Consider the following 15,343-nt stretch of genomic DNA (forward strand, 5'->3'; position numbering starts at 1 on the left):
CAAAGCCATGTATTGGTTGCCAGCCTTCACTGTTATTGGAAAGTGGCCAAACTTTTAGGAGATGGAGTTTAATAAGAGGAAATTAACTCATTGGGGGTATGTTTATTCTTCCTGGCTGGGAAGAGTGAGCAGCTTTGCTATACCACATGCTCTTGACCATAATGCTCTTCCTTGCCACAGCCTCAAGAGCAATGGAGCACACTGAACCCTCTGAAAGAGTAAGAGTAAATCCTCCCGCTTTCCTCTGTTCATCTTCCTAGTACTATGGATTAAACTCCAGATCTCACACATGCAAAGAAAGCAGGAAGCCCCTGAGTTACAACCCTAGCTCTTTCCTTTTTTAAGTTCATTCTTTCGGGTGTTTTGTCACTGCAAAGGAAGGCTGACTAACAAAGCAGTGGGATGCTTGGGGTAACTGTGGGGAATTTCAAAGCAACTAGTTTGGAATTTGGAGAGGACTTTTTTTATTGGTTATTATATTAGTTAGTTTTCTGTTGCTGTGATAAGACACCATGACCAAAGGAACCTATAGAAGGAAGAGTTTATTTGAGTTTATGGTTCCAGAGAGATCAGAGTCTGTCACGGCAGGGAGGTATGGTGGCAGGAGGTGACTGGAGCAGAAAGAGGGGCAGTCACATCTTCAAGAAGGCACAGGAAACAAACAACTGGAAATCTGGCAAGGCTTAAGAACTCTCGAAGTCCGCCCCCAGTGATGTGCTTCCTCCCTCAAGGCCACACCTCCTAAAGCCTCCCAAAACAGCACCACCAACTGCGGACAAACTGTCCAAATACTTGTAGCCTATGGGAAATATTCTCATTCATACCATCACAGTGGTCATTTTGTTTTAATTTGGACCAACCTCAGTTTAAGAAGAAAGCAAAGATTTTCAGCTGTTTTAAGTACCAAACATTACCTATGGGAACGATAAACATTGGACACACCAACTGAGACCCCTCATCTCTAAATCTGGTCACATATGAATAAATAACAAATAGTATCTAGTAGATGTATGTCCCATGCAATACTAAATATCATCTCTAAATCTGGTCACATATGGTCCTTCTAAGACATTGGAATTCCAGATGTTCTTCTTAGAGGAAATGAACTTCCAGACCACAGTTCAGGAGAAGGACATACTCCCTTAGATAGACCAAAAGGAAACCCAGGCAAGTAAGTCTAAGAAGAAGCTGGCTTTTTCTGCTTGGAGAGGTAAGGGTTCAGTGGTTAAGAACATGGGCTTTGTGTTAGTGAGAGGAGTTTAAACTGAAGCTCCACTGATGGCTGCTTACTCCTATTACAAACAGGAGAATGAATCCCTCAGCCTCAGATCTTTCTGGTGTAAAATGGAATAAAGCACCCATGTCACAAGTCTGTTTTGGAAATTAAGTGAGATAATACATGTGAAAAGTTTAAATGGTTCCCAGCACACAGTAATAACAATAAAATTATTTTCAGGACGGGGGTGGGTATAGCTCAGAAGTAGAACACTTCCTAGTATGTAAGGGGCCCTGAGTTCAGTCCATACCACAGAAGCAAAAGATTGATTTTGATTAAGCCTAAGAATCATTTCTTCACTAACAAAGATTTCTATGTCATGCAATCCAATTTCTGGCATGGAAATCAGTCTTGTGGTTCTCTGACCATAATAAAATATGTAGAAATATCTAGATTAGTTAGTTTACTTGCTTGTTTTTGTTGTTGTAGGGGGGGGTTATATGTTTGTTTTTGAGACAGCATCTCGTGTATCAGACTGGCCTTAAACTCGCTACGTAGCTGAGGGTGACCTTGGCTTCTGATCCTTCTGCTTCTACCTCCTGAGTTTCAGATTATAGGAATGCACCACCGCACCCATTTCATGTACTGCTAGCACTCAAATGCAGGACTTCATGTCTACGCAAGTACAAGCACTCAGACAACTGAGCCACTACCCCACCCAGCCCAGTCCAGGCACTTGGGATAAGTACTAATAAATTCTGTGAATGCACCAAATGTTTCTAGAAGCTCAGATGTGAAATACTTTTCTACTTTCATACCATGTCATTTATATAACCATCTACTTTCACTTTTCTCTATCTCCTCTCCTTCTGAGACTCCCCTTTGGCACAGTTGGTATGTTGTCTGGTGTCGCACACTTCTCTAAGGCTCTGCCCATTTTCATTCTTTTTCTTCTGTTCCTGGACTTGATAATCTCTTTGGACTTATCTCCAAGTTTCCTACTCTTTCTTCTGCCAGTTAAAATCTGCTGTTGAGTTCTCTAGTGAACTTTTCATTTCACTTATTGTGCTTTCAACTCCAGAATCTTCATTTGATTATTTGTCTCTTCATTGATGCTCTCTTCTATTTCATTCTTTAGACAGTTTTTTCTTCAGTTTTGAACATATGTTCAATAGTTGATTTACAGTATCTATTATGCCTGATGTCTGTGCTTCCTTGGAGAAAGCTTTTTCAAACTGTTTTTTCCCCTTTCTCTTTGCATCCCTCATATTGTTTTTGCTGTTGAAAACTGGACATTTTAAACATATATCAAAACAAGATTCTCCTGCCTCTCTGGCTTTAGTGCTGTTGCTGCTGTTTGCTTAGTGATTTTCTTAGACTAATTTTACAATTAATAAATTTTGGGGATTTTTGGGGATTTTGTTTGGTTTTCAGCGCTGGGGATCAAATCCCAGGGCTCATGTATGCTAAGCAAGTGCTCTTCCATTGAGCTACATCCCCAACTCCCAAGTCTGTATCCCTTTTTAATTATTGTTAAAGATTTATTTATTTTGTGTATATGTGTGGGTGCCTATATGTATGTCTATGCACCAAATGCACGCCTGGTATCCACAAAGGCCAGAAAAGGGTATCCAATTCCCTGGAACTGGAGTTCTAGGCAGTTGTTAGGTACCATATGGGTGCTGGGAATTGAACTCAGATCCTCTGTAAGAGTAGCCAGTGCTCTTAACCATTGAGACATCTTTCTAACCCCTTAAGTCTATATTCTTTAATTTTATAGAATCACTGGTTTCTGTTTCATTATCTTAGTGATAAACTAAGAATTAGACAAAGATTTGTTCTTAAAAATTTATTATTATTATTATTATTATTATTAATTACTTATTTGTGTGTGTGTGTTTGTGGGGGGCACACAGACCCCAGCATGCATGGGGGGGTCCAGAGGATAACTTTGTGGGGTCAGTTCTCTCCTTCCACTATTATATGGGTTCCAAGGATTGAACTCAGTCACCAGATTTGTATAACTAGCACCTTTACCTGCTGAGCCATCTCACTAGCCCCAAAGATTTATTTAAATGCCTTAAACCAGGACCCCTTTTCATCTTTGCTAAGAAGCTCTCTGTATGCACTGGAGCTCACCCTCAATGCTCTAGGAGTCAAACAACTCTGCCTTAGCCTTTGCTTCCTGCTTACACAGAGCCTAAGAGTTGGCCAGAGGTGAGGGGTCAGGGCTCTCCTGAACTTGTTCTCTGCAAATGCATGAGGCCTTCCAGGTTTGTAGTAACAAGTCAAGTTTTCCAAAGTCCTCTCTGGACATTTTATCACAAGATTTTTGGCCAGATTCTTGTTAACTTCAAATGACATTACTACTTCCTGCAGCTGAGGTGCTTAAAAAGTGCCACTGATTCTTTTCAGTCCAGGAAAAAGGGCTTTTCCCACCTAGTAAGTTCCAAATGAGGGAAAGTAAGGTCCAGATAACTCAAACTGTTTATTTGTGGAGATGTGACTTTGAGGGTGATACAAGCCTATTCTGCTTCCTCCAGTGGCTATGAGTGAGCTGGTTTTCACAGCCTTGTGGCTCCATGGCAGCTACTTTTCATCACTAAATGGCCTGAAACTGCTGGTTTCCACAGATGCAGCAGAGTCTGGGAGAAGGGAACTAGAAAGGGGTCAGGGAAGACACAAAGTCCACTGTTCTCACTGCTTCTCAGGCATTTTTCTTTACCAAATATCATCTACATTGTGATAAGAGCTGTTAAGAATCCCTAAAAAATGATCTTGACAATTTTTTACCACTGTTGTTGCTGCTTTGATAAACAAGCAGATTTCCTAAGATCCTTATTTCACCACCATTTAAGAAGTGCTTCCCTTGGGTCAGGGAATGTAGCTCAGTTGGAAGAATGATTGCCCAGTATACATGAAGCCCTGAGATTGACCCCAGGACCACCTAAAAGAGATGTGGTGACACACGACTGTAATCTCAGCACTCAGGAGGTATAGCAGGAGGATCACAAAGTCAAGGTTATCCTCAGCTACATAGCGCATTTCAGGCCAGTCTGGGATACCAGTCTGAGACCCTTACCTTAAAAAAAAAGTGCCTTTCTGTCATCTCTGTTACTGTCCACTGTGTTGTCAGTGCCCCCAGCCATTCCCTAGTACAAGTCCATCCACTGAGTCTAGTCAGCCTATCTAGAGTCCCTTGTTTTAGGAAGATCAACTCTTCCTCATCTAGCAGCAATAGGTTGCCAACATTCCTTTAGATAAGATTGGGGTCTGGGGTGGGGGGAGGCTATGGGAGGGTGCCTTTTGGGATGCAGGTATAAAGGTGAATAAGATTGTTTGGGATGTTCTGTATGAAATACACACAAAAAAATCAATAAAAATAAATGAAGAGGGCACAAAGTTGGGAGGGTTTTGGAGGTGGGGGGATCAATCTGGGAAGAGTTAGGGGGAGTAATGAGGGGGTGAATATGATCAAGATACATTGTGAGAAATTCTCAAATAATTAATAAAAATTTTATATTCAGCCGGGCGTGGTGGCACACACTTTTAATCCCAGCACTTGGGAGGCAGAGGCAGGCGGATCTCTGTGAGTTCAAGGCTAGCCTGGTCTACATAGTGAGTTCCAGGACAGCTGGGGCTACAGGCAGACCCTGTCTCAAAATGACCAAAAAAAAATTATATTCAAAAGAAAAAAAAGTGCCATTCTACTTCTTGTATCATCATTTAATCAAACAGACAAGGAAGAGTGTCCAGTCATAGAGGATTAAAACTGGTATTCTGGACAGACATATAAACAATCTGCCAGGTACAGCAGAGAGAGAATGCCTTTGCCCCACAATGTGGCCCAGAATTGACCTACCCAATAACCAACAACACTATCTTCAATACATTAATACATTTAGGCTTTGTTCTTGTTCTCATGGGGTCAGTGACCTTACCTTGCCACCCACAACCTCCAGCATTGAAGACCACAGCTCTGGGACGCACCATTGCTCACCTGGTACCACTATCATCATCTCCAGTCACAGAAAACATTTAAGCACTTATCTGCTCTAGAGCCTCAAGTAGGCTTCGAATTTCCTGCTGGAGATGCAGTAATGTTAACAAGAGTCAATGGACAATGTCATCAAGATATTTAACACTAGAGGGTTAAGTGAAAGTTCTTGAATCCTAGACCTAGAAGGGATCCCAAAGGCATCTGGTTTCACTGTCTATAGCCTAAAATTCCCCATATGTCTCCTCCTCAAGCGCTTGGTCCCATCTGTGCTTGAATACCTCCCAGTGATAGAGCACTCATAATCACTTTAGTTGTCCATCACTGAGTATTGGAAACTTCTTTCTATTATGGATAAATGCAGAGGAATACTTAGAGAGAGCTGAGGAACTGAAGGAAATAGGGAATGGAGAACCAAGACTTCTAGGGCTGACCAGAGCTAGGGAGGGCAGAGGAGAGCTATTAGCTTTGGTGTGTGCCTGAAAACCTCAGTACTTCTCTACTGGGATAAAAGCATCTCTTACCCAGTACCTCAACAAATAAGGGTTTGGGGATAAAGGGCATTGATAAACCTAACATGCAGTCTTTTTTTTTTTTTTCCAGGCTGGCCTTGAACTCACAGCGATCCATCTGACTCTGCCTCTCGAGTGCTAGGATTAAAGGCATGTGCCATCGCACCCAGCCCCTAATGTGCAGCCTTGAGTACAGTTCTGGGAAGGAATATATAGGCAATTATGGCTTATGTAAGAAATGTGCTAGATTTGAATTTGAGCACAATGGCACATGCCTGTAGTCCCAGCTACACAGGAGGATCATATGAGAGTTTGCCAGCAGCCTGGCAGCATAGCAAGAGCCTATCTTTAAAAAAAAAAAAGTTAATGAGACAGAGAGAAAATGCAGGCTTTCAAGTTTAACAAACTGGTATTTGCATTCTGGCTCTGCCAATCACAGTTGTATGACCATAGTCCAAGTACCCAGTCTCTCAAGTTTCAGATTCTTCCTATGCTAAGTGGGGATAATTATAGGACTGACCTCAAAGGGGTACAGTAGGAATTAAATCCAATCGGATGGTGGTGGTGAAACAATGGCTTGAGTGGTCACAGAAAACAGGAAGTCACAGCCAAAGGACCTTCACTAAAAATAAGCCTCATCAAACCAATCTCATGTCTTTGTTTCTTAGATTACTGAGCATGTTATGTACTTGTTTGATTTTATGTTTAACCAGTGGATTAAATGGTCAAATGTAGGCTGGACAGCAGTACACTTGGGTAGATCTATAACCTCTTGAACTAAGAGTACTCATAGACTAGTATTCGTCCAAAGGACAAGCATCTCTAGTGGGATGTCACGGGACTGTTCTTATCATTCTCTGATCCAATAGTCTTATCCAATGTTGAAAAGAAGACATATAAACTACAGTTTTGTCTGGCAAGCCCACACACCAGTAGGAAAATTCAAATTTATCTTACTAAAGGCCAAGAAAATGAAACAAAAGGGAGAGGTTGGGTTGCATTCAGGTACACAAAAAGATGCTGATGTTACAAGATGAGGAAGGATTGGTTGAAGAAGAGTGGTTTGTGTGGCAAGACTCATTCATGTACTCACTCACTCACTCATCAATCCATCCATCACTCCTGGAGCATCCACTGTCTACTACAGAGGAACAACTCAGATAAAAAGGCAACAATCCACACTCACAGAATCCAGCATCGTGGGGAGAAGGACCTGGAGATCTTATTTTTAAATCCTAAGTATTATGTTAAAGAGAAAGGAAAGGTCACATACAACCGCTTTACAACGGTGATACCAAAACTAACAGGCATTTTCGGAACCTGCATGAGAAGGAATGACTTCTAGGGTGGCCTTTATAACATATGCAAAGGCCCCACGGTCAACCCCAAACAATGTTTGGGACTTGGGAAGGGTAAGTCACACAGATTCATCAGGCCTCACATTTGTGTTCCACCTTACCGTAGGTGATGACCAGCAGCACGAAGTTGAGGTTTTTGAAGAGCCGGATGATGGAACTTAGATATGAAGCATCAGTGGATGCCAAGGCATAGCTCAGGGACTGGGCCCTGCTGGGAGGATACTTAGGCTTCTCCTTGAATACTGAAAGGAAAGTAACAGATGATGGAATTTTCTTTTCTTTTTCTGCAGTAGGGGGGATGGAACTTAGAGTGTCATCTCATTCTAGAGCTCTATCACTGAGCTATTATCTCCAGCCCTATAATATATTTTTTATTACCTTTTCTTACTGGCCTCTAGAAGGCTAGAATCATCGGGTCTCCAAGGAAGTGTTCAAGGATCAAGGTAACCCACTATAACCAGCAAATAACATACCACGGATCAAGGGGGTAGGAGACCAATAGCCACACACATGTGGAGAAAGTGAAGCTTTGGGATGAGTGAAGCCTGTGAACGGCAGAGCTTCTCCCAAGGAGCATCGAACAGTGTAACTGCTGCTTGTCACAAAGCCTGGCACGTGGCAGCCAAAAGCTGTTCCCTGAATAAGTCAAGATAACTGAGTGCATTCCTAGCTTCATCAACTCTGAATCAGACATGAGACAAGATCCAGGAGTGAGCACTCTTGTAGGAAAGGCTGGAAAGGGAGAGTGGGAAAAAACTCCATTTATATTCTAGCTTCCACATAGTTGGTATGACCATTTGACCCCATGGAGCATCATTCAGATCTCTGAGGGGCTGGTTCATTTAACTAGGTATTGGGCTAAACTGGTTTCCCTCCTCCCCTCAACCTCCAAGAAATCTAAGCAAACTCCATGAGACCTCTCCTAGAAGGTCAGCAGTCTGCCTCCAGTTAGAGGAAGCTCTGGAAATGAGGCTGACTCTCCCAGAAGATCAAAGGGGCCTCCCAGTCCAGAAACCATTCCAGCCCTGACTTCAGAGCCCTGCCTCTTCCTTCTCCAATAATAAATAGTCCTGGATAAAGTCTTCCACCGGAATCCCTCATCCATTGTCTAGCCTGCTCACTTCCCCTTCCATTGGAAGAAAGCAAAGCAAGGTGATTTGGTTCTACAGTACTAAGTGTTGCCTCAAGGATTTGGCAACCACCAACTAGGGCTCAAATGAGATTTTTTTTCTTTTCTTCACTCGGATAACTACTATCTGTGCTCTGTGCACAGCAATGCCCTACCATCCATGTTTGCAATTGCAAAGAGCCAGGCCTTCATAGGCTATGAGCACAAGCATTCGGTGGTGGGCATGTTAGAATTTAACATGAGTGGAGCTGAGGAGGCAGTCCCGGGCTGGTTCACTCTCCCCTGCTCCCACCCACAGGTCCCAGCTGCTCTGCCCTCCCAGGAGCACAAGCCTCTAGGCCACCAGGAAGGAATGACACAGAGAACAGTGGAATGAGACTCACACTTTATAACTACCTGACTCTGGAGACAAGCCAGCAGGCAGGGATAAACCTTCAATGTCTGAGATACAATATTTAGGCATTAGGAGGAAACTGGTCAAGAGTGAATGACTGGGAAAAAACCCTCTACTTGGCTATTCTGAAGTTACCCCAGCCTGTAAACATCACTCAGATAAAAACAGAAGAAAGATATTCTCTCTCTCCCTTTCATTCTTTCTTTTTTCTTTTTTTAGCTTTTGTTTGTTATTTGTTTTCTTTCTTTCTTTGAGATATAGTCTTCCTATGTAGCCCAGGCTGGCCTTGATTAGTGATCTTCCTGCCTCAGTCTCTAGAGTATTGGGATAACAGGCATGTGTTACCGCATCCAGACAGGAGGCATAAAATTCTATCAATCACATACCTCAGCGATTAAATGGACATCTGTGTAAAATGTTAACAGCAGATCTAAGATTGAAGGCTGAGATTAAGTTGTGCAAGGATAAATTAATAGTTCTTCCTTTCTTTAGATTTTTCCATAAAGATATATTAACATTTTTGGGTTATTTATTTTTAATTTATGTGTATGAATGTTTTGCCTGCATATGTGTAAGTGCATCTAAGTGCATGTAATGCCCATGGAGACCAGAAGTAGGTACTGGATCCCCTGGAACTGGAGTTACAGATGATTGTTAGCTACCATGGGAATGTTGGTAACTGAACCCAAGCCCTCTGCAAAAGTGCTCTTAACCACTCAGCCATCTCTCCAGCCCCAAGTATATTACTTTTATAATTTTTTTAAAAAAGAGGAAGAAATTTGGTCCCCAAGTATTCTTAGGTTAATCTCAGATTATTATTGTTTGTGGATCAATTTCTGTTATGATTTAGAATGTGGTGTTAAACAAACAGAATAGAATCCAATCTTTGCCACTAGCTAACTATTTAATCTGGAACAGAACTTCTCTAAAATCTTAACTTCCTTGTTGAAGAGGACCAGTAATGAGGTATTTCATTCATAGGGTTGTTGAGGACTAGATGAGATCATATATTCTTAACACAATGCCTTTGACACTGGAGGTCTTCACTGGGGTCTCATCTTCTCACGAAGTAGGTGTGAAGAACTGGTCAACAAGACTTTTACTGAGCTGCTAACAAAGTACATGGGATGAGCTAGCCTCCAGAGTTTCTAAGTGTCTGTGGTATTTAGGATAATATTCAAAGGATGCCAAAGTTGGCATAACTTCTCCACCCTCCCCCATCAGTCTACAAATGATCTTACCTATGATGACAAGGATGAAGAGGAGAGTGGCCACGCCTCCTACGATGTAGAACATGATGCTGATATGGTAGGCAAGCTTGTCCTGGTCTTTGATGTTGGGTACCAGAACAGGAGGGACCAAGAACCCAATTGCAATTCCAAGCTATAGAAGACAGACACAATCAGTTATGGCCAAGAAGCAACAGACAAATTTAAAGACACTGCTTTTTCTTCTTTTGGTCTTTTTGAGACAGGGTCTCCCTGTAGCTCCAGCAGGCCTAGAACTCACTGTGTAGACCAGACTGGCCTCCATCTCATAGAGATCCTCCTGTCTCTATCTTCCTAGCTGGGTTAGAGGCATGCATCACCATGCCCAGCTAAAGATACTGCTATTTAAGAACCATAATTTCTGGGGCTGGAGTGATGGCTCAGTCAGTAAAATGTCTAACAAGCAAACATGAAGACCAAACTCAGATCCCTAGCACTCACATAAAAGCTGGGTGCAGTGGTGTATGACTGTAACCCCTGTGCTGGAGAGGCAGAAACAGGTAGATCCCTGGAGCTCATTGGCTGGCCAGCCTAGCAGAATTGATGGGCTCCTGTCTTAAAAACTAAAGTGGAGAGCAATGGAAGAAGACACCCAATGTCAAACTCTGGCCTCCACACATGTATGCATGTGCATGTACACCTGCACACCCATGTGCACACACCCACATGAACATGTACATACACCATATATACACACACATGTACACATACAAAGAAACATATCCAAATGGGAATTTTTCCTCTACTCAAGATGCTTTTGGTTAATAACTTAACTCATACATATTTCCAACCCAATTATTATGGAAAATAATAGATTTGAGAGTTGTACCACAGGCTAGCTCTCCTCTAGTGCAAACTAATGAGCAAAGGTTTCTATTCCCCATCTCTGGCGTAGAGAGTAAAACAATATTGACTTTTTTCTCTTGTGCTATTGAAATTTTCAGTTTCACTGAATTTGTTAGCCCAGAGATAAGAGACCAGCAGAAAAAAGTTCTGTAACCTTCAGCCACATGACTTGCATTCAGTAAGAGTTGGAGGCCTAAAGTTGTCAGCCCATTTATAAACATGTAAATAACTTAGGAACATCCAAAGTATCTGTACAGTGAGGTCACACACAACTACAAAATAGTTACACATATACATATTAATGAGTTAAAACTCCTCATATGGGGGTTGGAGTCCAAAATCCAGGGACCTGGCAGATAACATGACCTGGGTGTTTCTGGGGTCAGAATGCTCTGATTCAGCAGTGACTAGCTATGGTACAGCTCCCAAAAGTCCTTCTACCATCTGTAATACCAATTCAGAAACTAGAAAATAGTACAACTGCTTAGGCAAGCTTCCTCCTCCATAAGTGCAAGATAAACTGTGTTCTCTGTCATACTGAAAGGAGCACCAGGTAAGAAGCGGTTTGCTCCCACTTCACACTGTCACCCCATTCACCAGCTGCCAATCCACTCACTGCTTCAGGGGTGCCCTCTATCAATTACTGTCTATCAAAATGGTTCTTAGTAGTTCCTAGGTCTGGAGTAGGACATCAGCACAGACAACAGCAAAAAGCTGAGCAGAGGGGCTGAAGAGAAGGCTCAACAGTTAAGACTGTTTGCTGCTCTTCCAGAGGACCTGAAACATCAGGAAACTCATGACTGCTTGTAACTTCACACTGTCACCCCATTCACCAGCTTCCAATCCACTCACTGCTTCAGGGGTGCCCAACACCCTCTTCTGGCCTCTATGGGCACTGGATACACAAGACATACAAACATATATATATATATATATACATTAATAAGAATTTTAAAATCTTAAGGGGAAAAAAAGGCTGAGTGTGGTGATTTCCAGTGCAATATATAACCAATACATTGAGCCCATGTTTATTTTTTAATTTTTAATTAAAATTTTATTATTTCTGTGTGTGTGTGTGAGTGTGTGTGTGTGTGTGTGTGTATGAGTGTATTTCCTGTATGTATGTAAGTGCACCAGTGTTGTGAAATGCCCTTGGAGGTCAGAAGAAGGCACTGAATCCCCTGGAACTAGAGTTACAGATGGTTGTTAGCCACGATGTGAGTTCTGGGAATCAAACTCTGGTCCTCTACAAGACCAGCCAATGTTCTTAACCACTGAGCCATCTTTCCAGCCCTGAGCCCATCTTTAAAGTACAATCAGGAGGTAGGAATTGCTTGGGTAATTTAGGGTAAAAAGACCTCAAAAGAAAAGTGACCAGTTTCTTTCATGGCTAAGGGCTGAAATGTCCTTGGACCTACCAGTACACTTGTCCTTGCCTGAAGCCAGAGACACCAGAAGTATCAAGCCAAAGATGCCTCTGGTTCTTCCCTAGTTAGGAGCTGAGAATGGGTGTGTGTGTGGTGGGGGGGGGCTCCCTGATTTTTTTTTTTTCTTTATCTCTCTTCCCTAAAGGAATACCCCTTTCCTGGAAACCATATAGAGCATATGACTAGAACTTTAAGGAATCTGGATACTAAAATGGGAACTGGACTGACCAGCTCTTATCTCCCAGGAAGGGCCCTGGCTGTTTCTTCTATACTCTAAGCCTGAGCCAATGTTCCTCATCCTGAACAGAGGGCTCCTCCAGCCAGCAGGATGGAGTGAGAGCCAGGGGGCCCTCAGTAAGGGTGTCAGGAAAGCAACACTGTTTGGGAATAGCCTTCTTGCAGGAGAAAAGGGCTTTGGAGGTACTTTCATGCCCAGTGTGGAAAATCAAAACACAGGGACATGTCTTTACATGGCTGCCTCTTGGTTTTCAATGACTTTATTTTCCTGCAATTCTCAGTAAGAGTTCATGAGTATTATTTTCAGTTGCTTGATCCTAGGCCTGTCCATTGGAGGCACTCAGTCATGATGCATGGATGGATGGATGGATGGATGGATGGATGGATGCATGGATGCATGGATGCATGGATGGATGCATACATGGATGGTTGGATGGATGGATGGATGGATGGATGGTGGATGAAGTATGTACAGATAGGTGGACGAAGTTGGTGGAAAAACTGGTCTACTCAAAGCCAGGTGATAACAGGTGTATTCATTAGACGCCAGGCTCTTTCTCCAAACACACTGTATCCACATCAGTGTAGCCATCCTGACAGGAATGATGATATTCTAAAGAGACACTTGGGCCCCTCCCTTTGGCTATTGGACTGTTGAGATAATGGACCCCAAGGAACTGGAACTTCCCCAGGTGTCTCATGCTGAATAAGAAGAAAGAGGCTAAAGTCTTAATGCCAGCCAAAGGAGGAACTTGTCTCCTGGAAAGAGCCTAGGACTGTTGAGTTATGCATATCTCTTGCCCTCTGTTTAAACCTAAACCTCATGTCAGGATTCCAAAGATGGCCCGGGTTCAGCAAAGTTGGAGGGAAATAGGGATGACCACTGGACCACTCTATTTGTTCTTCTTCCCAATGTGGCCACATTAAATCTCCTTTCTCTGTTTTTCATTATTAATTGCCCTGTTGAAGATGTGTGGTCAAACCTAGCTTATTAGGGCCACCAAGGTCCAGGCTCTGACTCTAAAAACTCCAGTAACAGTGGTAAGAGAGAAAAAGGGGAGGAAAGTACATTCGGGGGACTAGGGTGGCCTATCACCTCTTGAGCATCTATTAGGTACTGATTATTTAATGTATGTTACCTTTAGGATAATTTCAATAAGAATACAAAAAAGGGAAGAAAAAGAAAAGCAAACACAGAAAAGCTGATGTTCAGCACTCTGCCAAGTGTCCCAGTGTGCTGAAGATAAGCAGTTAGCAGAAGAATTAAGATTTTGAGCCAGAGCTGTGTGACCCCAGGCTTACCTTTTGACTCCCATGAAATGCTGACATGGTGCTAGCCAGCATGGAAGCCTATATAGTCACCCAGAAGCCTATATAGTTTACCCATTGTGTTCTGTCATATGTCTGACATTTTTGCTTGGGCAAAAATCTGAGATCTGAGGCCCAAGGCTATGCAAAGTGAGTTTTGAAATCTCAGCACTCAGGAGGCAGAGGAAGGAGAATATGAAGTTCAAGGTCATCCTCAGTTATACAGAAAGTTCAAGGCCAGCCTGGGCTAAATGAGACACTAGCTCAAAAAATATAATGCCTTAGCTGGGCGTGGTGGTGCATGCCTTTAATCCCAACACTCAGGAGGCAGAGGCAGGCAGATCTCTGTGAGTTCAAGGCCAGCCTGGTCTACATAGTGAGTTCCAGGACAGCTGGGGCTACAGGGAGACTCTGTCTCAAAAAAGACCAAAAAAAAAAATTGGGTCTTCTGTTGGTCTTTTCTCCCTCTCCTCCTATTTCTCATTGGTTCTCCTTCCTCTCCTCCTCTTTTTGGTCCTCCTCTTTCCTCTTAATTTTTATAATTTTGAAAGAGAGGACTTTAGCCAGATGTGGCAGTGAATGTCCATAATCTTGAGAAGTAGAACAGGAGAAACAGTCAGAACCAGTCTTGATCACATAGCAAGACTGAAGACCAGGACTACATAGTAAGATCCTGTCTCAAAAACAAAAACAAATACTAAACAATTATATATTTGTGTGTGTGTGTGTGTGTGTGTGTGTGTGTGAGAGAGAGAGAGAGAGAGAGAGAGAGAGAGAGAGAGAGAGATGAACAGAAGGCTGGAAAGGCAGCCTGGGACACTTAACTTTCATTTTTTATTTTCTGTCTGTCTGCCTGTCCTTTCTTTAACCTCAGGGATGATACTCCATGCTGTGGCAATGCCAATAGTCACGAGCACTTCCAGGGCAAAATCATAATTAAAAACATAACTGTTATACTAAGTGAAGTAACACAGACCCAGAAAAACAAACAACGTATGTTCTCCCTCATATGTGGCTCCTAGCACCAAATCCTTTTAAATTCTAGGTCCTTTTAATAAGATGATGCTATACAGCAGTTCTTTCTGCATGAAATAACTACCATCATCATGACTTCGGCTGAGCCTGATCACTAAACATAATCACAATTGGGCTTGTTGGTGGTTGTGCTCATTCATTAAAGGAGTGCCAAGCAGGGTCGCTGGCACCTGAGTATCCAGCCACTTTTCCCAGCCAATTATATGTAATTTGACCCTAATCATACATGGCCTCCTGGATTTGGGGAGGGCTAAAGTATACAATCTGCAGAAGGCTAGGAAGAGAAGGTATGACCCATGCTGGGTAAAGGCCATCCAGTCTGCACACTCTCAGGTCGTACATACACCTCAGCAACCCCTCAGTTATCTCAAAGCCTTTGAGAGGGAACTGGCACTGATTCTAACTACTCCAACAGCTATTAAAATACCTTAAAGCAAATCCTGAATCCATCACTCTAGAGTCCAGCCTTGGCAGAAAAAAGAAAAATGAGGAGGAACCCAATAGAGGGATGCTTTTGGAAGCCCTTGTCAAGAAATTCCAATGGACTCTAATATGAACATTTGAAAATTGCCCTGGTCTAACTTTTTTTTAGCTTTCTGGCTCGAACTTGTAATGC

The 15,343-nt window shown here is 42.6% G+C and overlaps 1 protein-coding gene across 2 annotated transcripts in view; it reads right to left on the reverse strand.

Moving 5' to 3' along the window:
• Flvcr2 (feline leukemia virus subgroup C cellular receptor family member 2) overlaps nt 1-15,343 on the reverse strand; it is an 87,054-nt gene that overhangs the window by 23,888 nt on the left and 47,823 nt on the right. Inside the window, exons 2-3 of one of the 2 annotated variants that reach the window (XM_008849711.3) lie at nt 9,848-9,989; nt 7,185-7,325 (exon numbers count right to left, since the gene is read on the reverse strand). In XM_008849711.3, coding sequence (XP_008847933.1) covers nt 7,185-7,325; nt 9,848-9,989 — 283 coding nt within the window. The remainder of the gene's footprint in view (nt 1-7,184; nt 7,326-9,847; nt 9,990-15,343) is intronic. The other variant, XM_029554392.1, reaches the window with a different exon arrangement.

Source organism: Nannospalax galili, unplaced genomic scaffold (assembly GCF_000622305.1).
Source record: "Nannospalax galili isolate Female #2095 unplaced genomic scaffold, S.galili_v1.0 scaffold24, whole genome shotgun sequence".
Lineage (NCBI taxonomy): Eukaryota > Metazoa > Chordata > Mammalia > Rodentia > Spalacidae > Nannospalax > Nannospalax galili.